Source organism: Scyliorhinus torazame, chromosome 1 (assembly GCF_047496885.1).
Source record: "Scyliorhinus torazame isolate Kashiwa2021f chromosome 1, sScyTor2.1, whole genome shotgun sequence".
Lineage (NCBI taxonomy): Eukaryota > Metazoa > Chordata > Chondrichthyes > Carcharhiniformes > Scyliorhinidae > Scyliorhinus > Scyliorhinus torazame.
The window spans coordinates 67,618,896-67,643,042 of NC_092707.1; the positions used below are offsets into that span (position 1 = coordinate 67,618,896).

General features: G+C 44.0%; 1 protein-coding gene across 3 annotated transcripts in view; it reads left to right on the forward strand.

The window, feature by feature from the left end:
• The window catches only part of tpcn1 (two pore segment channel 1), a 138,263-nt gene extending 114,410 nt beyond the window's left edge, over positions 1-23,853 (forward strand). For 2 of the 3 annotated variants that reach the window (XM_072496239.1, XM_072496254.1), the window contains exons 24-27: positions 5,529-5,613; positions 9,249-9,388; positions 18,311-18,391; positions 18,879-23,853. In XM_072496239.1, the coding sequence (XP_072352340.1) occupies positions 5,529-5,613; positions 9,249-9,388; positions 18,311-18,391; positions 18,879-19,004 (432 nt within the window). In that variant the 3' untranslated portion in view covers positions 19,005-23,853. The remainder of the gene's footprint in view (positions 1-5,528; positions 5,614-9,248; positions 9,389-18,310; positions 18,392-18,878) is intronic. The other variant, XM_072496247.1, reaches the window with a different exon arrangement.
• Positions 23,854-24,147: the final 294 nt, after the last annotated feature.

Here is a 24,147-nt window from a genome sequence, read left to right on the forward strand (position 1 = left end):
CCCGTTTGTGGAGACCAGCGCTGAATGGCGCTCACCCGAGGTCTCCAAGGGGAAGGTCCCACGTCTTAGTTAGATCTCGGGAATGCACATTAGAATGAGGCTAGCTGTCATATTGGTATTTTGAGAATCTTACCTACATAAGGGGATTTCATCAGGGATTAAATGTTTGTTTTTACTGCTAAAGATTGACATATTCCTCATACTTGAAACAGTGGCATAGTGATAGTGTCACAGAACAAGTAATCCAAAGACCCAGCCTGATGCTGTGGGGACATGGGTTCAAATCCCACCATGGCATCTGGCAAGATTTAAATTCATTTAACAAAATTTGGAATATTAAGCTAGTTTCAATTATAATTGATTGTTGCTAAAAACCCATCTGGTTCACTGATGTCCTGCAGGGAAAGAAATCTGCCACCCTTACCTGGTCTGGCCTACATGTGACCCCAGACTCACAGAAATATGGTCGACCCTTAACTACCACTCTGAAATGACATAGCATGACGTGTGGAGTTTGCGCATTTTCTCCGTTTCTGCGTGGGTTTCCTCCGGGTGCTCCGGTTTCCACCCACAGTCCAAAGGTGTGCAGGTTTGGTGGATTGGTCATGCTAAATTGCCCCTTAGTGTCCAGGGATGTCTAGGTTAGTTTAAGGGGATGAGATAAGAAGGGACGAGGGAGGGAGTCTAGGTGAGGAGGATTGGTGCAGACTCGATAGACCGAATGGTCTCCCTCTGCACTGGAAGGATTGTGTTCTATGATTCTCTTCTAGTCTAAGCCACTCAGTCCGTGGGCAATTAGAGATGGGCAACAAATCTTGGTTTTGTCAGCGATGTTCAGATCTCATAAAAAGAATTTTTTTAAAAAACAAGGGAATAAAGTGTTTGTAATTCCTGCAAAGCGCTACTGGCTGATTGGACACCGAACCTCCTAATTTGGAGCACACACGTCCATCAAACAAATTCATGCATCACTCTGCAAAGATCAAAGAAACTGCAGTTTGTACCCTGCACCAGTGTCATTGAAAGATCCAGACATCTAAGTTAAAAGAGCTAATTTGCAGGATAGTTGCACGGTGTGTGAAACCTTGGTGAGTGAAGGAGTTTTAAGGGTTCATTTGTCTCTAAAGTTGTTTTTCTTTAATTTAGCGATTAGCTATAAATTACTGTTGAAGTTAAGAGGCAAGTTAAGTTCATTCGAGTCTTAAACAGGGATATACAAGCTTTGAGCGCAGCTGTGGCTAGCTAGACTGTTTTCTGAGCTTTAGTGGAGCTTGTCTCATTTGTTTTTCAGAAAGTATAACTACAGAGGTATCTCAGTGCTCTTGCAAACACTGAGTACTACTTGAGTGCACATAGAGTCAAGCTTGGTAGAGTTTGCTGAGTGAGTTGAAGAGGGGATCTATGAATTAATTAACACAAATAAACTTAATTAACACAATAAAGACGGCAGGGCAGGTAATGTGTCATGGCTACAGTGTGTGGGAGCTCCTGGATGCCACTGAAATCCATGGCTATCATATCTGTCACAAGCATCCGTGGCTTGAGGAGCTTCGGGTCAGAGTTAATGAGTTGGAGGCTGAGCTGCAGACATTGTGATGCATCAGTGAGGGGGAAAGTTACCTGAACACTTTGTTTCAGAAAGCAGTGACACCACTTAGGTTATTATCATCTAATTTGGTCAGGGACTGGAGGGTGTGACTGCGAGATGGGCAGGTAAAGGGATCAAGAACATAGAACATAGAAAATACAGCACAGAACAGGCCCTTCGGCCCACGATGTTGTGCCGAACCTTTGTCCTAGATTAATCATAGATTATCATTGAATTTACAGTGCAGAAGGAGGCCATTCGGCCCTTTGAGTCTGCACCAGCTCTTGGAAAGAGCACCCTACCCAAACTCAACACCTCCACCCAACACCAAGGGCAATTTGGACATTAAGGGCAATTTATCATTGACCAATTCACCTAACCCGCACATCTTTGGACTGTGGGAGGAAACCGGAGCACCCGGAGGAAACCCACGCAGACACGGGGAGGACGTGCAGACTCCGCACAGACAATGCTTCACAGAACCTGGAACCATGGATCTGTGAAGCAATTGTGCTATCCACAATGCTACCGTGCTGCCCTTAAGAACAAATAAATCTACACTATATCATTTTCCCGTAATCCATGTACCTATCCAACAGCTGCTTGAAGGTCCCTAATGTTTCCGACTCAACTACTTCCACAGGCAGTGCATTCCATGCCCCCACTCCTCTCTGGGTAAAGAACCTACCTCTGATATCCCTCCTATATCTTCCACCTTTCACCTTAAATTTATGTCCCCTTGTAATGGTGTGTTCCACCTGGGGAAAAAGTCTCTGACTGTCTACTCTATCTATTCCCCTGATCATCTTATAAACCTCTATCAAGTCGCCCCTCATCCTTCTCCGCTCTAATGAGAAAAGGCCTAGCACCCTCAACCTTTCCTCGTAAGACCTACTCTCCATTCCAGGCAACATCCTGGTAAATCTTCTTTGCACCTTTTCCAGAGCTTCCACATCCTTCCTAAAATGTGGCGACCAGAACTGTACACAGTACTCCAAATGTGGCCTTACCAAAGTTTTGTACAGCTGCATCATCACCTCACGGCTCTTAAATTCAATCCCTCTGTTAATGAACGCGAGCACACCATAGGCCTTCACAGCTCTATCCACTTGAGTGGCAACTTTCAAAGATGTATGAACATAGACCCCAAGGTCTCTCTGCTCCTCCACAATGCCAAGAACTCTACCGTTAACCCTGTATTCCGCATTCATATTTGTCCTTCCAAAATGGACAACCTCACACTTTTCAGGGTTAAAGAAGTTTGGAGTGGAGGAACCTGTGTTCTTGCAATTGAACAACAAGTTTGAGGTTGTATGGACAAGAGCAATGGCTGCAGCGTGGATGAGTAGAGTAGGCTAACAATGGCACCATGCAACAGGAAGCCATTCAAGAGGGACGAGTTAAAAGGAATGTAGTGGTAGTAAAGGGCAGTATAGTCAGGGAGAGAACGAGAATCCAGAACGCAGTATTGCCTGCCTGGTGCCAGAATTTGAGATGTCTGCTCCAGGCTGGAGAGGAACTTTCAGTTGGAAGAAGAAGATCCAACTTGTCATGATCCATATAGGTACCAAAAACATAGGCAAAGATAGGGAAGAATCATCGAGAGTATGAAGAGCTAGGCAGTAAATTAAAAAGCAGAACCTCAAAGGTAATAATCTATGGATTATTACTTGAGCTGTGTACAAATTGGCATAGGGTAAATAAAATTAGAGATGAATGCATGGCTCAAAGATTAGTGTGGAAGAAATGGGTTTCAGTTCGTTGGAGACCAGGAAAGTCGGGGCTGTACCATTGAGCCAGATTTCACATTAACTATTGGAGCCAGTGATATAGCCAATCATATAACTAGGGAAGTCGAGAGGCCTTTAAACTAAATAAGGGGAGAAGGGATCATTTTGGGGAAGATTGAGTAATTTAAAGGGAAATGACAAGACAATAGATCAGGTTAGCATTAAGGGTAATGATAGCCAGAGTATGGCAGGAAAGGACAGCAATTGAAAACTTAAACTGTGCCAGCGGATAGGGCCAGAGTTTACAAAAACAGCAAGAAAATCTGAATTAAGGAGTGTGAATCTGAATGCCTCCAGCATTCACAATAAGCAGATAAATTGTTAGCTCAAACAGAAATACGTATGTATGACCTGATGGCAATTACAAAGACGTGGCGACAAGGAAAACAAAGCTGAGGAGCTGAATATCCATGACTATGTTACATTTAAGAAGCTGGGAAAAGGTGGTGGGTAGCTCTGTTAATTAAAGAGGGCATTAATAGTGAGAGACTACCTTGATTCTAAAAATCAAGACATAGAATCAGTTTGGATGTAACTAAGAAACATCAAGAATCAGAAAGTTGTTTATAGGCCACCAAAAAGCAGTGATTATGCAAATCACAGTACAAATCAGCAATTGAAGGCGGTGCAGTGGTTAGTACTGCTGCCTCACAGTACCGAGGACCTGGGTTCGATCCCGGCCCCGGGTTACTGTCTGTGTGGAGTTTCCTTTTATAAATTTAGAGTATCCAATTCTTTTTTTTTCCAATTAAGGGGCAATTTAGTCTGGCCAATCCACCTACCCTGCACATCTTTGGATTGTGGGGATAAGACCCACGCAGACATGGGGAGAATGTGCAAACTCCACACGGACAGTGACCCAGGATCGAACCCGGGTCCTCAGCACTGTGAGGCAGCAGTGCTAACCACTGCCCCACTGTCTGTGTGGCATTTGCACATTCTCCCCATTTTTTTGTGGGTCTCACCCGCACACTCAATGATGTGCAGGGTAAGTGCATTGGCCCCTTAATTGGAAACATTTAAATAAATAAATCAGGAACTGAGATGTGCATGTAATTCAGTAAACATGGAGGATTTCAATCTATATATAGACTGGGTAAACCTAATTAGTACTAATGCTGTGGAGGACAAATTCCTGGAATGTATGCAATATGGTTTTCTAGAACATTATGTCGAGCAACCAACTAGGGAACAAACTATTTTAGATGTAGTATTGTGCTATGAAAACGGGCTAATTAATAATCTTGCTGTGAAGGAACCTTTTTTAAATAGTGACCATAATATAAAAAGCTTGACACAATTCACACCTCTTTAACCTGGGGTTACCCCATCTCTGGATCTGTAAAGATTTAATCACCTGCTAATGGTCGCATTCCAAGCATTGTTTGGCATCTTTGAATCTGTCTATATATGTGTTTCTGGAACATACCTCTTCATTCACCTGAGGAAGGAGCAGCGCTCCGAAAGCTAGTGACATCGAAACAAACCTGTTGGACTTTAACCTGGTGTTGTAAGACTTCGTACTGTGCTCACCCCAGTCCAACGCCGGCATCTCCACATAAAAAGCTTTGACAAAGAGTCATCCAGACTCGAAACATTTGCTCCTTTTTCTCTCTACACAGAAGCTGTTAGACCTGCTGAGATTGTCCAGCCTTTTCTGTTTTTGTTGGGTAAAACCTATCGTTAGATTCATGTTCGACAAAGGTGTTTGCATGTATGAGGGTTGGTTCAGTTCCAACGTGTCTTTCTTGTGCTTAGAGAGGGTTACGGCGTGAAGAATGAATAGAAATAAATCAGTGCTTCGCAATAGGTGGGCACTTTCCAGAGGGAAGGGCTTTTCTTCGTTCATGTGAAGTTTGCACATTCGCCCCGTGTCTGCGTGGGTCTCACCCCCACAACCCAAAGATGCGCAGGGTAAGTGAATTGGCCACACTAAATTGCGACTTAATTGGGGGGGAAATGAATTGGTACTCTAAATTTAAAACAAAATCAGTGTTACACTCTGACTGATAACACAATCTACCTAATCTGCCCTATTTCCAATGAATGCTCCAGGTGCCCTGCTAATGTGATGATTTCTTCATGATTTTAAAACTGGATTTATTTTGTGGAACAGTCAGTTGTAACTTCTCTTTTTTTTTCTTACTTAGGTTGTACTTACTATTATTGTTGCATTTATTTTGGATGCATTTCTGTTCCGCATGAACTATAGTCGAAAAAACAAAGATGAGGAAGGTATGTGCCATCCAAATTAGTTTCCATTACTGATATTTTCTTTTTGCTGTTGTGTGTCATTATGTTCTGTCTTTAATTTAATATTTCTTGTGCCCGAATATTCTTTGGCATTTCAATGTGATCAGTTAATACCATAGATAGGTATAATGGGCTGTGCTCTAATTTTAAAACATTTTTTTTTAAAGTACTTAATTCCAAACATGTATAACATCAACAAGATACACAGTCCATCAAAGTATAGTCAACAGTTTGTACAGATTTTCCCCTTTTAAACCCCCACCCCCCTCAACTCGAACTTAATCTTCTCCAGCTAGAGAAAGTCATACAAGTCCTCCAACTAGGCCGCCACCCCTGGTGGCTTTTCCGACCTCCCATTCAAAACGATCCTTCACCTCGTAATCAGAGAGGCGAAGGCCACTACATCGGTCCCTTTTCTCTTCAGTAGTTGTGGCTCCTCCGAAACCCCAGAGATCGCCACTGTAGGGTCCGGCCTAACCTCGGCCCCCATTATCCTGGATAGCATCCCAAATACTGCCTCCCAAAAGCACTCCAGCTTCTCACTGTCCCAGAACATGTGAACATGATTCGCCAGCCCCCGCCCGCATTTTTCACACCCATCGGTCAACCCCTAGAAGAACCTACTCATCCTTACCCGAGTCATGTGTACCCTGTGCACCACCTTGAACTGAATCAAGCTCATCCTCGCGCCGGAGGAGGTACCTGTGGTTCCCACACAGTGGCATCAGCACCGACTTGTTATCCAACTTAAAATCCTCCTCAACTGGTTCCAAATCCTGAAAGTCGACTGCACCACCGGACTCACCGTCTACTTCCCGAGGTTAAAGGCAGCGGGGCCATCAACAGTGCCCTCAAAACTACAACCTCTGCAGGACTCCTCCTCCAACTCAATCCACTCCGCCTGCTCCGAACAATGCCTCACCTTCTCCACATTCGCAGCCCAGTAATAATACAGCAGGTTTGAGAGCGCCAACCCCCTTTCGGTCTCTAGCAGAGACCTCTTCACCATCGGTACCTTCCCCACCCATATAAACTCCAAAATCAGTGCCTCCACCCTCCAAAAGAAGGCCTTAGGGAGAAAGATCCGGAGGGTCTGACAAACCGGAACCTTGGCAGTACATTCATCTTTACCACCTGCACCCTCATGCCAAAGTCAAGCGCAAAGCATCGCTACCACCTTCTCCTCCTCCACTAACGCCGTCAAGTTCCACCTGTGCACCGTGGCCCACTCATGCATAACCTGAATCCCCAAATATATAAACCGCTCTCGTGCCACCTTAAACGGTAGTACCATCCCAAATTGCCCCACCTCCGCTCCGCCGCATTCACCGGGAACTTCTTGCTCTTCCCTAGGTTCAGCCTGTAGCCTCAACCTGTAGCCTGAGAAGACCCCAGACCTCTCCAACAGGCCCATAATTCTGCCCATACTCTCCAGCGGGTCTGACACGAACAACAGCAGGTAGTCTGCGTACAACGACACCCGATGCTCCCTGCTCCCCCTCACAATCCCTCGCCACTCAGCTGACCCCTGAAGGGCCATCGCCAAGGGCTCAATCGGCAGCGAAAATAACAATGGTGACAGCAGACACCCCTGCCTCATTCTCCTGTGCAGCACAAAATACTCGTCTTCTTCGTATGCATGCTTGCCACCGGAGTCGCATACAAAAGACACACCTATGCCACAAATTTGAGCCCAAACCCGAACCTACCCAGAATTTTGAATAGGTACCTCCCCTCTCCCTGGCCAAAGGCCTTCTCCACATCCATAGGTACAATAACCTCAGGTTCCTGCCCCCCTGACGGAGTCATAACTACATTCAACAGCCTCCTAATGTTGCTGGAGAGCTGCCTACCCTTCACAAAACCTGTTTGGTCCTCGGAGGCCACCTCTGGCACCCCCCCCTCCAACTTACACGCCAATACCTTCGCTAATACTTTCACATCCGTATTCAACATAGAGATGGGCCTGTAGGACCCACACTCCAGTGGCAACGTTTCTGGCAATTTACCCCTCACCATCACCTCACTAACCATCCCCAACAGGTGGGGGCCAACTCAGTCGCAAACTGCTTATAAAACTCCGCCAGAAATCCATCAGGCCCAGGGGCCTCCCCCACCTGCATTCCCCTGATACTATCCATCACTTCTCTCAGCACCAACAGCTCCTCCAATGCCTGCCTCTTCCTCTCCTCCAGCTCTGGGAACTCCAACCCATCCAGAAAACGCCCAATATCCCCCACCTCTCCTCCCGGCTCGGCCTGGTACAACTTCTCATAGTACCCCCTGAACACCTCATTTATCTTTTCAGGATCTGACACCAACTCACCTTCTCCGCTCCTTGTTTGCAAAGTAGTCTTAGACTCTGCCTGACACTGCAGTTGGTGGGCCAACATACGACTCGCCTTCTCTCCATACTCATACTGCACCCTCCACAGCTGCCCCACCTTGCCCTTTGTCAACTTATCAAACTACGCCTGGAACCTGTTCCTCTCCGCCAGCAACTCCTTCGTGGGAGCCACCGAATATCTCCTATCCGCCTCAACTATCTCGTCTAACAGCTGTAGGTGCACCTCCTTACTCCTCCTATCCCTATGCGCCTTAAATGAAATAATCTCACCTTGGACCACCGCCTTCAAAGCTACCCAGAATGTGGCCGCCCTCATCTCCCCATTCTGATTAAGCTCCACATAGTTCCTAATCGCCATTCTCACCTTCTCACAAAACGCTTTTTCCGTCAGAAGCCCTGAACCCAACCTCCACCCCAGACTCAGCTCCTACTCCGAACCAAGCCTCACATCCAGCAAATGCAGCATGTAGTCCGAAATCACAATTCCTGCATATTCCGCCCCTACCACCCCCATCAGCACCGCCCGACTCAACACAAAAAAAAAATCAATTCTAGAGTACACCTTGTATGCGTGCGAGAAGAAGTATTCCTTTCCTCCCGGGTTCCTGAACCTCCACGGATCCACCATCCCCATTCTTTCAAAAACCCTCCCAGCTCTCTCGCCATCCTCGACCTCTCCCCCCTCGGCTCCATCACACAGTTAAAATCCCCTCCCATGATCAGCCAGTGCGAATCCAAGTCTGGAATCACCCCTAGTACCCTTTTTACAAACCCCTCATCATCCCAGTTAGGCACATAAACAATAACTAACACCACCGCCGTCCACTCTAACACCCCAGTCAATATCACAAACCTTTCCCCCGATCTCGCACTGCCCTGGCCCCCACAAAACCTTGTTTTCTTGCTCAACAAAATGGCCAACCCCCATGGCTTCAATCAAACCCCGAATTAAATACTTGTCCCACCCATCCCTTCCTCAGCCTTACCTGATCCTTCACCTAGAGATGCGTCAACTGCAGGAAAATTACCTCCGCTCTCAAACTCTTCAGGTGTGCAAAAATCCAGGAACTCTTGACTGGAATGTTTAACTTGCGGACATTCCATGTCACAATTCTTACCGGAGGCCTGTGCCTCCACTCCCCTCTGTCGTCTGCCATCATCCACCTTCGGTTCTGCCTCATCCAATCCCACTCTGAACCGGTAATTTTGTGTGTTATTTTGTAACAAGATTATATATGTACTTTACATTCTGATCTTTCACCTATAACAGATGAAAATGGTATTGTTTTTGAGACTGAGGTTGACAAGGAGGAAATTGATCGACTTCTTGAGTTCAACAAACAGAATGATTCCCCATCTTCTGAGATCTCTGGACTTTTTAAACTGTCATCCAGAATGGCAAGCAATGATGTACGTAGTTTTACACAACCCAGTTTCTCTTTCTTGTATTCATTGTTCCTCTTTTATTTGAGTTTTAACAATTTGGTATTATTCCCTAATTATTAAATGTAGGTAATATTGCCATTTCTAAATCTCCATATCCAGGATGAGTAAAGGCAGTATATAGGCAATCAATGTAAGGTGATTAAACAAAACTGAAAATAACTGTGTTCCTTTCAGGTTGCATATTACCATGTTCGCCATTTTTGTGTATTGCGTCATATTTTATGTAATGTTAACTTGAAATCCACAAATTGAATATTAATAGAGGATTTAATAAGATACATGTTTACCACAAGGTGGCAGTTTTAACACATGCATAATATTCAGTTTTACAGATGATGGGCTGGATTCTCCAAAAATGGAGCTTCCTTAAAAAAGTCAAGAGCGATTCTAATGCCTGCAGGGGGCTGGCAAGGCCCCAGAGTGCTTCTCGCACTCTGGCTGCGGATACGGGACCCGTACTTCGGTCGGGAGTCCACACATGCGCACGGCGACGGCCTGCAGCAGCCGCACCGTGCGCAATGGCGGACTAGGACCGCGGACTGACATCGAGAATGTAGGCCCCAACGAGATGGCACGCACCCCTGGATTCGAGCCGCCTGATGGCTGCCCTGGCCGCCCATGAAGCCCCCCCACCGGTGCTTGATCCCCCCACCCCCCACTGAGTCCGCAGCCGCCACCCGAGGTTCCCAACGGCCAAAATACATGGTTAGAACCATGCCATCGGGAACTTGGCCAATTTTGCCCAGAGAATTGCTGGGGGTGCCTCTTTCAATGGCCCACCAGCCGCACCGTGTAGTCCGCGCGCGAGCAATTCTCCGGAGATTTCCACGTAAAGATCGATTCTTCCCCTCCCCCTGCGCCAAACGCGATGTCGGCACGCGACTGCGGAGAATCCCGCCTGATGTACTTTCATGATCAGCTATTAACATAAATTATTTTTTTAACATCCGCAATTTCTTAGTGATTTACTTAGGAAGCACTGAGTTGTGTAGAGGCAGAGGGCTTGATTTCAATCCTTAGTTACTGCTGACTTATCCATTTTTTAATCATTTAGAGTACCCAATTATTTTTTTCCAATTGGGCAATTTAGCATGGCCAATCCACCTACCCTGCACATTTATTTGGGTTGTGGGGGTGAGACCCAACAGACATAGAGAGAATGTCCCGAGATCGAACCCGGGTCCTCAGCAAGGCCAGGGGGAATCCCTGGGGCTGGAGCATCCCTCCCCGATGAACTGAACAAGTTCTATGCCCACTTTGAACAGTCAGCCAATACATCAGTGCCACCCACCCCAGCAGCCTTGGGCACACTCATACCCACCATTACAGCCTCAGCGGTTAGAGCTGCCTTCTTGAAAGTAAACCCGTGGAAAGCAATGGACCCTGACGGAGTCGCTGTGCGAGCACTCAGAGCCTGCGCTGACCAGCTGGCGAGTGCATTTGCAGATAGCTTCAACACCTCACTTCTCTGCTCCCAAGTCCCTACCTGCTTCAAGAAGACTACCATAATACCAGTACCAAAGAAGAACAAGGTAGCGTGCCTCAACGACTACCGACCAGTGGCCCTGACGTCTGTTATCATGAAATGCTTCGAGCGACTAGTCATGGGACGGATCACCGCCAGCCTCCCCGATGGTCTCGAACCTTTGCAATTCGCCTACTACGGCAACTGATTCACAGCAGATGCTATCTCTTTGGCCCTACAATTAACTCTCAAACATCTCGGCAACAAGGACACCTACATCAGACCACTGTTCATGGACTACAGCTCAGCCTTCAACACCATTATCCCAGCAAGACTAATAACCAAACTCCTCAATCTCGGACTTGACTCCTCCCTGTGCAGCTGGATCCTTGACTTCCTCACCAACAGGCCTCAATCTGTCAGGATAAGTAACAACACCTCCTCCACAATAGTCCTCAACACCGGGGCCCTGCAAGGATGTGTGCTCAGTCCTCTACTGTACTCCCTATACAGTTACGACTGTGTGGCAAGATTCAACTCCAATTCAATCTATAAGTTTGCAGATGATATGACTGTGGTGGGTCATATCTCAAACAACGGCGAATCAGACTACAGAAGGGAGATAAATCACTTGGTTGCATGGTGTACCGAAAAGCCCCATCCCCCCGGCGCCTACATCAATGACTCTGTAGTAGAGATGGTCGATAGTTTTAAGTTCCTGGGGGTTACCATCACCAACAGTATATCCTGGTCCACTCACGTTGATGCAACAGTCAAGAAAGCCCAACAACGTCTACTTCCTATGGAAGCTAAAGAAATTCGGCATGTCTGCATCGATTCTCACAAACGTCTACAGATGTGCCATAGAGAGCATCCTATCCAGCTGCAATACAGCTTCGTATGACAACCGCTCGGCCCAAGATCGCAAGAAACTGCAGAGTGTGGTGAATTCAGCCCAACGCATCACAAGCTTGCCATCCTCTCATTGATTCTGTATACACCTCCTGCTGCCTCAGAAAGGCAGACAGTATTATCAGAAACCCCTCACACCCAGGCTTTGACCTCTTCCAGACCCTTCCATCAGGCAGAAGATACAGAAGCCTGAAGACCCGCACATCCAGACATAGCAACAGCTTCTTCCCCACAGCTACCAGACTCCTCAACGACTCTCCCTCGAACTGACCTGTTCCCTGTAGGAACACTATTCACAACGCCCTATGCTGCTCTTGTTTGACCCTTGTTTCGCACAGTAACCAATCACTATTTGTTGATGTACCATTTGTCAATGTACTCTGTCGATTATTCTTTTTTCTACTGTGTATGTTCCCTTGGCCGCAGAAAAATAGTTTTCACTGTACTTCGGTACATGTGACAATAAATATCAATCAATCATTATGTGACCTGTGCTAACCACGGTACCACCATGAAAGGGGATTGGGCACCTTTTTTAAAAATCTTTTGTTTCATGGGATGTGGGTGTTGATGGCTGGGCCAGCTGCCATCCCTGAGGGCAAGTAAGAGTCAACCACATTGCTGTGGATCTGGAGTCACATGGAGGTCAGGTAAGGACGCCGAATGTCCTTTAGGGAAAGAAATCTGTGAACCAGATGGATTTTTACAACAATGGTTTCAGGGTAATCATTAGACTTTAAATTCCAGATTTTTACTTAGTTCAAATTTCACCATCTACCCCTGGTGGGATTCTATCCCACAGAGCATTACTCTGGGTCTCTGGATTACTAGTCCAACAGTACCACTACACCATTGCCTTAGACTTACCCGATTATAGCATAGACACCACAAAATGTCATGGGAATAGAGGAATCAAGGTGGGTTCTGCATGGGAGAATTATCTCGTGGTCTCTGCTGCAAGTGCACGGGTAGACATTGAGTGACAACAAGATTCATCATAACCCTTCTCGTTGGATAGCTTGCTTCTGCTCACTGTCCAGGCTAATTTATGAATAATGGTCATCATTGGAGAGGCAATGGAAGGAGGCAAGTATTCTCAAAAGTATACCTTGCAAAGATTAGAAACTTTCAATAGAGGAGGGAGGAAAGGAAGATGAGAAAATTGAGGAAAAAAATAAAATGATTTGACTGTTGTTTATATATGTTTTATATTTAATTCTCCAATCTTAATACTATAGAATTGGTAGCTAGGAGCGCCTATCTCGTAGCGAGCGTTGAATTAAGACTTACTTCTTTCGGTGGTCACTGCACCAGTCACGGTCAATGTTGGTTCGTGTTGCTGGGTGACCCGGGCAGGACGAAGAGAGAGAGAGCGATTTGAACTTGGGGCTTAACTCTTATAGTCCCCAGGGGCTTCCCGCCTTTCGGGGCGGACCCTGTACCTGGTCCCAAGTGATTGGACTTTGTCCCTGTTATAGCCTGCCTACTTACCATTGTCTGGGGACTAATGACAATCCCACAATCCTGTGGGAGTATGAGCTTCCCCAATGAGGGGGGCGGAGAAACCATTAGTAAACTCCTAGTATAAATAAAGCTGGCCAGTTCAGGAACCAGCAGGAAGGAGTGTGCAGCAAGGGAGGTTGCTGCTGCTGTTATATATATATGTTATTGTAAATAAATGTTATTACTTTGTATCCTTAAAACTCGTGCTGGATTCTTCGTGGCCCTCACAAAAGTCCCAATCGCTTGGTTCGATTTCTCCAATACTGGAGCGGTTCCCTGATCGATGTGCGGTCTTGAGGTGTTCGTTCACCTCCTTTGTGTTGGCTCCTGCTGGCGCCGGGGAGTCTGGCTTTGCTTTGTGTGTCCAAAATGTTACTTATTGTTCCCGGGGATTGCTCATCAGTATGTAGATGGCTGCTACATTGTTATGCTGATGGTCGCTGGTATCGATGTTGTCTGGCCTTTTGCAGAGTTAAATACAGGGCAAACCTGCACCTGCTGGTTTCTGTCTGTGTTGGCTGACTTTCCCATCAGCCTTTGCCATTCGCCATTTTAAATCGGGAGTTGGCCAGTTTAGGTGGCTACACCCTTAATACCGTTCCAAGCAACATCCATAAGTTAAATCCTTTTTAAACAAAGGCAACAGGTTTAAATTCTCTACAGAAACAGGTATTACTTTGAAATCATCAAGTGATATGGAGATATTCTTTAGAGAGAGAGAGATACAGCTTCTTGTTTGAATGCAGCTCTCCAACACTGAAAACAAAACCAGAAACAGAGCCACAAAGCTGCTATTCATTCAAAACGAAAGTAAAAGACAGGACAGCCCAGCTCCACCAACACACTGACATTACTGCAGCTATTTGATAAACACCATTTCTTATAGGTACATCCACATGACAATAGTGCCAGGGTCCTGAGTTCAATTCCCGCTTGGGTCACCGTCTGTGCGGAGTCTGCACGTTCCCCCCATGTCTGCGTGGGGTTTCTCCAGGTGCTCCGGTTTCCTCCCACAAGTCCCAAAAGACATGCTTGTTCGGTGAATTGGATATTCTGAATTATCCCTCTGTGTACCCAAACAGGCGCCGGAGTGTGGCGACTAGGGATTTTCACAGTAACTTCATTGTAGTGTTAATGTAAGCTTACTTGTGACAATAAAGATTATTTTTCAACTTAATTCTACATGATATGCATAATAGTTCATTTATTTCCTTACAAAATGTTCTTAGAATGATTTGGGTAGAGCCTAACTGCTAGATCATAACATACAGGGTCTGTGAGGGAAAAGACATGTACAGCCCAAGTAGTCTTTTTTCACCCCATTCTTGCTGCTTTATTTTGTTTAGAATCTGTAGCAGTCCATATGCTGAGCCCCTGATTTAAGCCAGTCCCAACAAAAGGGATAGAGTGGAAGTAAAGGGCTTTTCACCTTACGCTACTTATACATATGACTTAATTCACCCCTCAGTGTGGTATTTATGGGAGCTGATCTAAAAACCATGGGCGGGATTCTCCGATCCGCCAGCCGGGTTTTCCGGCGCAGCGCACCACAGCCGGGAGTGGAATTCTCCAACAATCCTTTAAAACAGTGATGAGAAAGAATTTCTTCAGCCAAAGAGTGGTGAATCTGTGGAACTCTTTGGCTGTGGAGGCCAAATCACTGAGCGTCTTTAAGACAGAGATAGATAGGTTCTCGATTAATAACGGGATCAGGAGTTATGGGAAGAAGGCAGGAGAATGGGGATGTGAAAAATATCACCCATAGAATCATAGAATCATAGAAGTTTACAGCATGGAAACAGGCCCTTCGGTCCAACCAGTCCATGCCGCCCAGTTTTTACCATTAAGCTAGTCCCAGTTGCCCGCACTTGGCCCATAACCCTCTATACCCATCTTACCCATGTAACCATCTAAATGCTTTTTGAAAGACACAATTGTACCCGCCTCTACTACTACCTCTGGCAGCCCATTCCAGACACTCACTACCCTCTGAGTGAAGAAATTGCCCCTCTGGACCCTTCTGAATCTCTCCCCTCTCACCTTAAACCTATGCCCTCTAGTTTTAGACTCCCCTACCTTTGGGAAAAGATGTTGACTATCTACCTTATCTATGCCCCTCATTATTTTATAGACCTCTATAAGATCACCCCTAAGCCTCCTACGCTCCAGGGAAAAAAGTCCCAGTCTATCCAGCCTCTCCTTATAACTCAAACCATCAAGTCCCGGCAACATCCTAGTAAATCTTTTCTGCACTCTTTCTAGTTTAATAATATCCTTTCTATAATAGGGTGACCAGAACTGCACACAGTATTCCAAGTGTGGCCGTACCAATGTCTTGTACAACTTCAACAAGACGTCCCAACTCCTATATTCAATGTTCTGACCAATGAAACCAAGCATGCCGAATGCCTTCTTCACCACCCTGTCCACCTGCGACTCCACCTTCAAGGAGCTATGAACCTGTACTCCTAGATCTCTTTGTTCTATAACTCTCCCCAACGCCATACCATTAACTGAGTAGGTCCTGGCCTGATTCGATCTGCCAAAATGCATCACCTCACATTTATCTAAATTAAACTCCATCTGCCATTCGTCGGCCCACTGGCCTAATTGATCAAGATCCCGTTGCAATCCTAGATAACCTTCTTCACTATCCACTGTGCCACCAATCTTGGTGTCATCTGCAAACTTACTAACCATGCCTCCTAAATTCTCATCCAAATCATTAATATAAATCACAAATAACAGTGGACCCAGCACCGATCCCTGAGGCACACCACTGGTCACAGGCCTCCAGTTTGAAAAACAACCCTCTACAACCACCCTCTGCCTTCTGTCGTCCAGCCAATTTTGAATCCAATTGGCAACCTCACCCTGGATCCCGTGAGCTTTAACCTTCTGCAACAACCTACCATGCGGTACCTTGTCAAAGGCTTTGCTAAAGTCCATGTAGACAACGTCTACTGCACTGCCCTCATCTACCTTCTTGGTCACCCCCTCAAAAAACTCAATCAAATTTGTGAGACATGGGGCGTCATTCTCCGCCGGCGGGAGTCTCCGTTCTGCCGGCGCCCGGGGGTTTCCCGACGGCGTGGGGCTGCCCCACAATGGGAAACCCCATTGACCGGCCGGCGTTACGGAGACTCCCGCCGGCCGGTCAGCGCAGAAATGTGGCGGGGCGGGTAGGAGAATTTCGCCCATGATTTTCCACGCACAAAGCCATGCTGACTGCCCCGAATCAGTCCTTGCCTCTCTAAATGCTTGTAGATCCTGTCTCTCAGAATACCTTCTAGCAACTTACCTACTACAGACGTTAGGCTCACCGGTCTGTAGTTCCCAGGCTTTTCCCTGCTGCCCTTCTTAAACAAGGGCACAACATTCGCCACTCTCCAATCTTCAGGCACCTCACCTGTGGCTGCCGATGATTCAAATATCTCGGTTAGGGGACCCGCAATTTCCTCCCTAGCCTCCCACAACATCCTGGGATACATTTCATCAGGTCCCATGATTGAATGGCGGAGCAGACTCGATGGGTCAAGTGGCCTAATTCTGCTTCTATGTCTTATGGTCTTCCCGCAGCCAGTCACTGGGGTTTCCCATTGTGACCATCTCACACTGTCAGGAAACCTGCGGGCATGGGTGCGCTACCGGCGGATCAGGGGACCCCAATGGAGAATTCTGCTGCTTATGTTTTGCTGGGAATATTATATGGATAGGATGCAACCAAAAGAAAGTAGAAATGGAAGATAATTAACAGGGCCGTTGATGAGCATATGATCATAACTATACCATTTCATATTGAAGGGAAATTTAAACCCTAAAAATGAGTGGGGTTATGTCAGGTGGTAATTTAAATATCACGAGGCTGTAGGCCTCAAAGTTAACCATCATTTTAAACGTAACCCTGGCTGACTGAGGTTCCTGGGTTTCGAACAACCCATTGGCCAAAGGAAGCTGGTTACTGCTGCACCTAGGAAGTAAATGCCTTTCCACTTAGCTGCTCAATCTAGTTGACCCTGCCGATCACATATCCTCCCCTCGAACCTTGAGTCAGACCTCTCCCACCATCAATCCTTCTGATCTTCCCCTGTCCATTTGCTCCCGAGACCTTTTCTTCACCACTGACCCTTCCAATCCCCTGAAGCTATTGCCCTATTATATTTTCTACCCTATTATGTATTTTCTTTTCATGTACTTACTGATCCGTTTGAGCTGCTCACAGAAAAATACTTTTCACTGCACTTCGGTACACGTGACAATAAACAAATCCAATAAACAAATCCAAGCTGCTTCTATATTCTCCCCTCCCCTGAGAACCCAGATTTCCTTCACCATTGATTCCTTTACCATGATTCCGGTCTTCACTTCCCACTGAAGGTCTTAGATCTCCACCACCAACTTTCTGATTTCCTCCTCCAAGGTCCACCAATTTACTCCACCACCAATCCTTCCAGTCAATCTATTCACCAACCCCTACCCAACCATGGCCCCTCCTCCACAGACACCTGCCTACCCTCTCCTCAATGCTCTTTTGATCCCCCTGCGCCTCTGATCTCCTCCACCATTGACCTTTCCAATCCCCCCCCGTAGCTTCTCATTCTCAACCCCGAGGCCCTTCTGCTCTCTTCCACCAATTAGTCTTCCAATCTCTTTTCTCCCCAGCTCTTTTTCCCCATACCCCTGGCCAGTACCTCAGGTTCTCTGATATGGCTTGCCCATCCGCTATCTGGCTGTGACCTTGTGTCAAAAGCCTGCATCTGTTCCTCCATCCCACCACCCAGCTTCTCTGTTGGTTGCAACCAAGAATCAGAGAAAGTAAATCTGAACCAATTCCTTTTTGTTAGAATCAGTAAAACCCATGCTTTCCAACCTCAAAATATCCCTCCCTGCCTCAGCAATTATTGGGACCTATGTGTTTCATGTTAGAAGCAGTTTTATTTTTCAAGAGGACATTTAAGACTGTCTGAATCTTTATGACATGAAAACTGTTTCTTGTTTTATTACAGCAGCTTAAAATGGTTTTTATCGGAAGAAGATTAAGAACTAAAAGTGATCTGAGCATTAAAATGTATGAAGAGGAGATTCAGGTATGAAAACCTTTCCAATAATGTACACACTTATGTTTAGCAAATAGACAAACCCATTTAGATAATTTGACTTGTTAGAATATCTTTCAGACAGAATGAAACACATCTGTAAAATTACCCACAAAAATATACATGAGTAAGGGAGGGCAGAAATTGATTGGAGCAGGGATGGCATGGCAATATTATTGCTTTTATAAATGGAAACTGCTGATTGGGAGGGCAGTTGGACAAACGTTACCAGCTACAATATAAACAAAATAAAGAAGATTTTGGTGCGTTACATTCTTACAATTTGCTTGTGTAGCTCACTTTGTTCTCATGAAGCCTGTAATATGTTAAAGAGCATATGAATTATTCCCTATGCTGTGCATTTAAATATATTATCAAAAAGAATTATACCTACCGCTTCAGTTAGATGCTGATATCATCTATGCCAGCTCCTGTCTCACACAACATACAGCAATAAAAATGTCTCCCTTTCCAACAGGAATGGTTTGCAGAGCATGCACCGGTAATCGAAATGCAGCAGGACCAACCACTGGAATGTATTTTGAACTCAAGTACTCACCAGACTTCTGCAGAATTCCGACAGCGATCCCAAACTGTAACTTAGAAATATATTGTACTTATCCACTATGCAATAATTATTCAGTGTTACTTTATATTTCATGATTTGCACACATGCACTTGGGGGTATTTTGCCATTGTAAGAGCTACTGTGTTGGCAGAATCCTGGCAAGGACTAGAATAGTGAGGGATAGTGGCCATATTATTGAGAAATTTTATCTGATCACTTTTACCTGTGGTAAATTATGTGTACCATGTATCTGTTTTTAATATGTCTGTGAAATATGGAAGAGTTATTTTAGGTTTCTTTCTTTTTTAGCTTTTTCCGCCACTTTCGTTTGATACCTGGCCTTAAAAAGTGATTTCTGGATAGCTACTCTCAAAACTTTAGTATAATATCTATCCAGCCAACACTTTGTTTATTTGTAATGAGCCAGTTCTCATTGTCCGAGTTTATTCATATGATGTAATGTTCTTGTAAGAATCACTGTCTCTTGCTTGACAAAATCCAATGGTCACTTCTATTTGTAAGCCATAGTGTTAAATGCTGGGAGACAGGTGAAAGTATTAATGCAACATTAGCCTAACGTTGGTCTAAAAATGTAGTCATTTTAGATATAGTTGCCACTACACTTGGGAAGTAGACTAAAAGTTAAATCCTGTTCTTTTTGTGGAAACTTTTAATGCTAAATTTGTTTTTTGACTGCCGTAGAAATTACAAAACTCATGCCTTGCTTAGCATGTATACACATTATATAAAATGTGTCTTCAACTTATGGTGTTTCTTTGATTGGACCAGGCAGTGTTATTTGCTGAATTCTGAGTGTATTTCAGGCAGTGCAAACGTTGTATTTGTTCTTGTTCTCAGATGTTTTATATTAGACATGGTCATGTCTACCACCCTTTTGCTAACAGCAGGAGTAATGCTTTCTATTTAAATCATCTCTTGTCTTTTATTTTATTGTATGTTGGTGAAACTGAAGGAAATAGCTCTGCTGAAATACTGGAATAGTGTGCCATTTCCAGTTATCAAAGTGAAGTGAAGGATAAAGTGGTAAATCGACTTTGGTTACCAAGCATTTGAGTGCAACGGCACAAGGGCTGGACTTCCTTCTTCAAAGTGTGAATTGAGAGTCAGGTCACTGCCCAATGTTGCAATTCCACCTCCTATCCGGCGGTTCCCATACTATTTTAATTATGAGGTAGCCAGGGCGGGGTAACGGTCATTGTCTCGAAAAGCAGGTCCAAGGCAGAAGCAGATGTTGAGGCAGGCAGGTTAGAAAGCCCATCTCCATTCCTGGGACATCAGCCCTGTTTGTTAGATAAGTGTGAGGCCCCATAATACTCTCCCCCCATCAATTCCCCCTCCCCCAAACCTGTGCCCCATCCAAAACCCCCAGGTTTACGCAACCGACCCCCATACCCACTCGTGCTCCCTCCATATCCATTCACCCAGTATCCACAATATACAGAACTCTTGAGTTCTATAATAATATTGGGAAATCTTTGTTTATAGACCATTAATTATTGTTCTATTACATAGTCATGAAACTGTTGAGTTGAATCTATTAATGGGGTTTGGAGCTCAGCAAATTATTTATAATGGAATGCTACTGCACAGCTGTATAAACAAAGCCTGCAGAGCTGCATATATTAAAACCTTTGAAGTCATTGGAAGAGCTCAAGCATCTGTTTAAGTTTTGAAGCAGAGAGCAGATGTCTGAGCAGCACTTCAGAAAGTTCAGGCATCTGTTTAAAAGCAGAGGAAAAGCTTTGAGCTGTCAATCAGTGAAAAGATTAAATCATGGAGGAACATTAACATAGTTAAATGTGAATATCGCTGTTGTTCAATGTTGAATAACACTTCATCCATGTATAATGTACTCTAATGCTTCTGAAGGTGTTTCCACTTTCACAATGCTGGTCAAATCTGAATTGTAGAGTTTTTTCAACGTTTTAAACACCATATAATAGCTGTACTTTCTTTAATAATGGACAGATGCATTATTGTCCACTCAAATACACTCCTGTTATATATTAACAAAAGCAGGTTGTTAAAGAACATTAGGTCAGGTGTGAACATTTATGTATTGAAGTAATTTTTGTTAATATATTTAAAAAATTGTGTCTCATCTCATTTGAAGGGAATAGTTTTTTATGCATGTCAAGGAAAATCCTATCTCTACGCTTGCAAGTTGTTAATTTGGTCAGATATTTAAAGTTTTGGCAGTCATCATATTCTCTTTATGTTTGGTTAACCAAATAAATGAATCTGATACATTTCAAAAAGGGATTTAACATTTCTACTCTTGCCATGAACATAACAATGCCCTTAAGACCAGCATTTTGAGATCTCTGAGGTTAACCCTGCACGAAACTAAAAAATATTTTGCCATATCTTTCTAGTACATAAAACATTTTGATGTTTAACATTGCTTGGATAGTGTATAAACTAATATTAAGCAGTTAAATACTTATGGCTTTAATGGTATAATTTAATTGTATGTGAAGCAATTCTCTTTTGAGAAGTGGGAGTTGATTGCTTCATTTGAATTTATAATTTTATTAAAACATTGCCACTACATAGGCAATTGTAAAATCAAAATTACTGTACCAAGAGTCATCCTGCTTAAATACGTTACTAAAATGTTAATGTTTTAAAACTTGGGTTAAGCATATTATGGTTAACCTTAGCACTGTGGGATATTGCCCAGAACCAGCTACTTTATCTGGATCACTGAGCATTAATTTCACATAAAGTTTAAGATAAATGTATGTTGTGGTAATTCACATTACTTTAAGTAATATTACAAGTTGGTACACTTTGTGCAATTGTAATGTGCAGGAGTAATGTGAAGGAATCACTTTGAATGAACAGTGTTTCAGCAGCCCCGGTCAAACTTGCATCTGGCTTTGAGTGATTCATCCTTTATACCAATTATTTAAATATAGTAGATCACAATCGCCTGATTAGATTGTCAATTAGGTTCGGTAAGATGTAGTAAAACAGAAAGATTGAATGTACTAATTGTATGTAGTTAAAGCATTTTGTAACATAGTTTATTTTTATAAAGTGCAGCTTCTCTTGTCTATGTAGCTATCCCAGACAGATTACAAACCCATCATCCATGACTGTATAGATTTAACACCTTGTGAGTGGTCCATGAATATTCTTATTCAAACTATATCAACTTTTATAGAGGGATCGCGTACTTGTTCCCAGTTGTGGTGACAGAGGGAAAATGTGTTTGAGTTCTCTTTTTTTCCCCTAAATTATCAAAATCAATTTAGCACTGCATATGCTTGCTCTATCTCTGCATTTTCCCTGGTCCCCTGGTTACACTCCAATTCTGAACTAAGTATTGTAAAACCGACATGAAACAACTGAGCTTGCTTTATGTGTTTCATTCTAACTTTGGGCATAATTTTCCAACTAACACTGCAGCAATTGAAGTGTATTCACCAATGTAGGCTGAGATTGCTCCTGTGACAGTAGCAATACCAGACTATTTATGGAGTAATGTTGGAATTCTTCACTAGCCTTTTTAAACATTCTCTCGAAAGTTAGTATAGAAGGCCAGACTGTTCACGACTACTGTGTGATATTTGACTTTTAAATTGGTTTTCAACCACATATCAAAGACTATCTATTTCCAAAACATTGCCCAACTCTGTGTCAACCTCAGCTCATTTTATGCTCAAACTTTCAACCATGCTTTTGTTACCTGTAAACCCGACTATTCCAATGCACCTCTGGTTAGCTTCCCACATTCTACTTTCTATAAACTTGAGGCTATCCAAAGCTTTGCAGCTGTGTTCTTATTCGTACCAAGTCCTGTTCACCCACCACCCCTGTGCTCGCTAACCTTTATTGGCTCCCTGCTAAGCGATATTTCAATTTTAAAATTTGCATCCTTGTTTTCAGAACCCTCCATGGCCTCATGCCTCCCTCCTCCCTAGCTCTGCAATCTCTTCGAGCTCCAATCCCAATCAAGATATCTGCACTAATCATGACCTCTTGAGCATCCATGATTTAAACTGGTGCACTATTGTGGCTATACCGTCTGTTGCTAAGCTCTGGATTTCCCTCCCTAAACCTCCACACCTCTACCCCTCTTTCCTCCTTTTAAAACATTCCTTAAACCCTACTTCTTTGGTAATCTCCCCATATATCTCCTTTTGTGGCTCGGTGTCAAATTTTGTTTCATGAAGCGCCTTGGGATGTATTATTTTGTTAAAGGTGCTATATAAATACAAGTTGGTGTTGCATTGAAAACATTCAAAAATGTTACTCGTGTTCTTTGACGCAACACGATCCCAATCACTTGTAACCATGTAGCTGGTATCCAATTGGGCACCATAGCCATAAATCTCTGCTTCTTATTTAAATGTAAAGTTTGAATGAATTGGTGCCACCACACTGGACTTTCTAGTGGCGGCAGTAGTTATTGTGACCAAGATGAAAATATCCCTTTGTTACTCAGCATACTTTTGAATACATTTGTAACAATTTGTTATTGCACTGCACAAGTGGAAAAATCTGCCCAGTGGATAGATGCTGCTACAGAAGGCTCCCGTTAAGTGTGCAAAATATCTGTTTCTTTAAAGAAGTATTCTTTAAAGAAAATTCACCCTACAGGGTGAATTCTTAGTGAACATTATTAAAAACACACCTTTTAACATTACCTTTGGTTTTGTTTCAGCATTCTAAAGGTGAAGAGTATTTAAGATGGCATGCTGCCTATTTTTGCATTTATTTATACTTCTACCCTCACTTATTTGGAATACTGAATTTGAATATACTGTATTTTGCTGCAAAGTTTAAAAAAATGTAATTTGTAATTCAGTTTGCAAAGTAATTAGAAATAAAACAACGCTTCAAAATGTCTTTAAAATCTGTATGCTGACTTCCTTTTTTTTCTGCTTGCATCACTCTCTCCTGAGAAATCTTTCTGGGCTTATTGGACCTTCTCCACATAAATGTTTCCTATCTTCATTAAAGAGTTGGAATCAATGCCAGACTTTTCCCTACAGGGTGCGAGTGTGCTCCATTCAGCTTCGAAAGTAACTAAATCATGAACACACAGTTCTGGAAGTAGGTCCCACATCTGGCCTTATCTATGGTAAAGTTACTTCTGTTGAGCTGGGCCACCTCATACTGCCCTCACCACATTATACATTGAATGTGG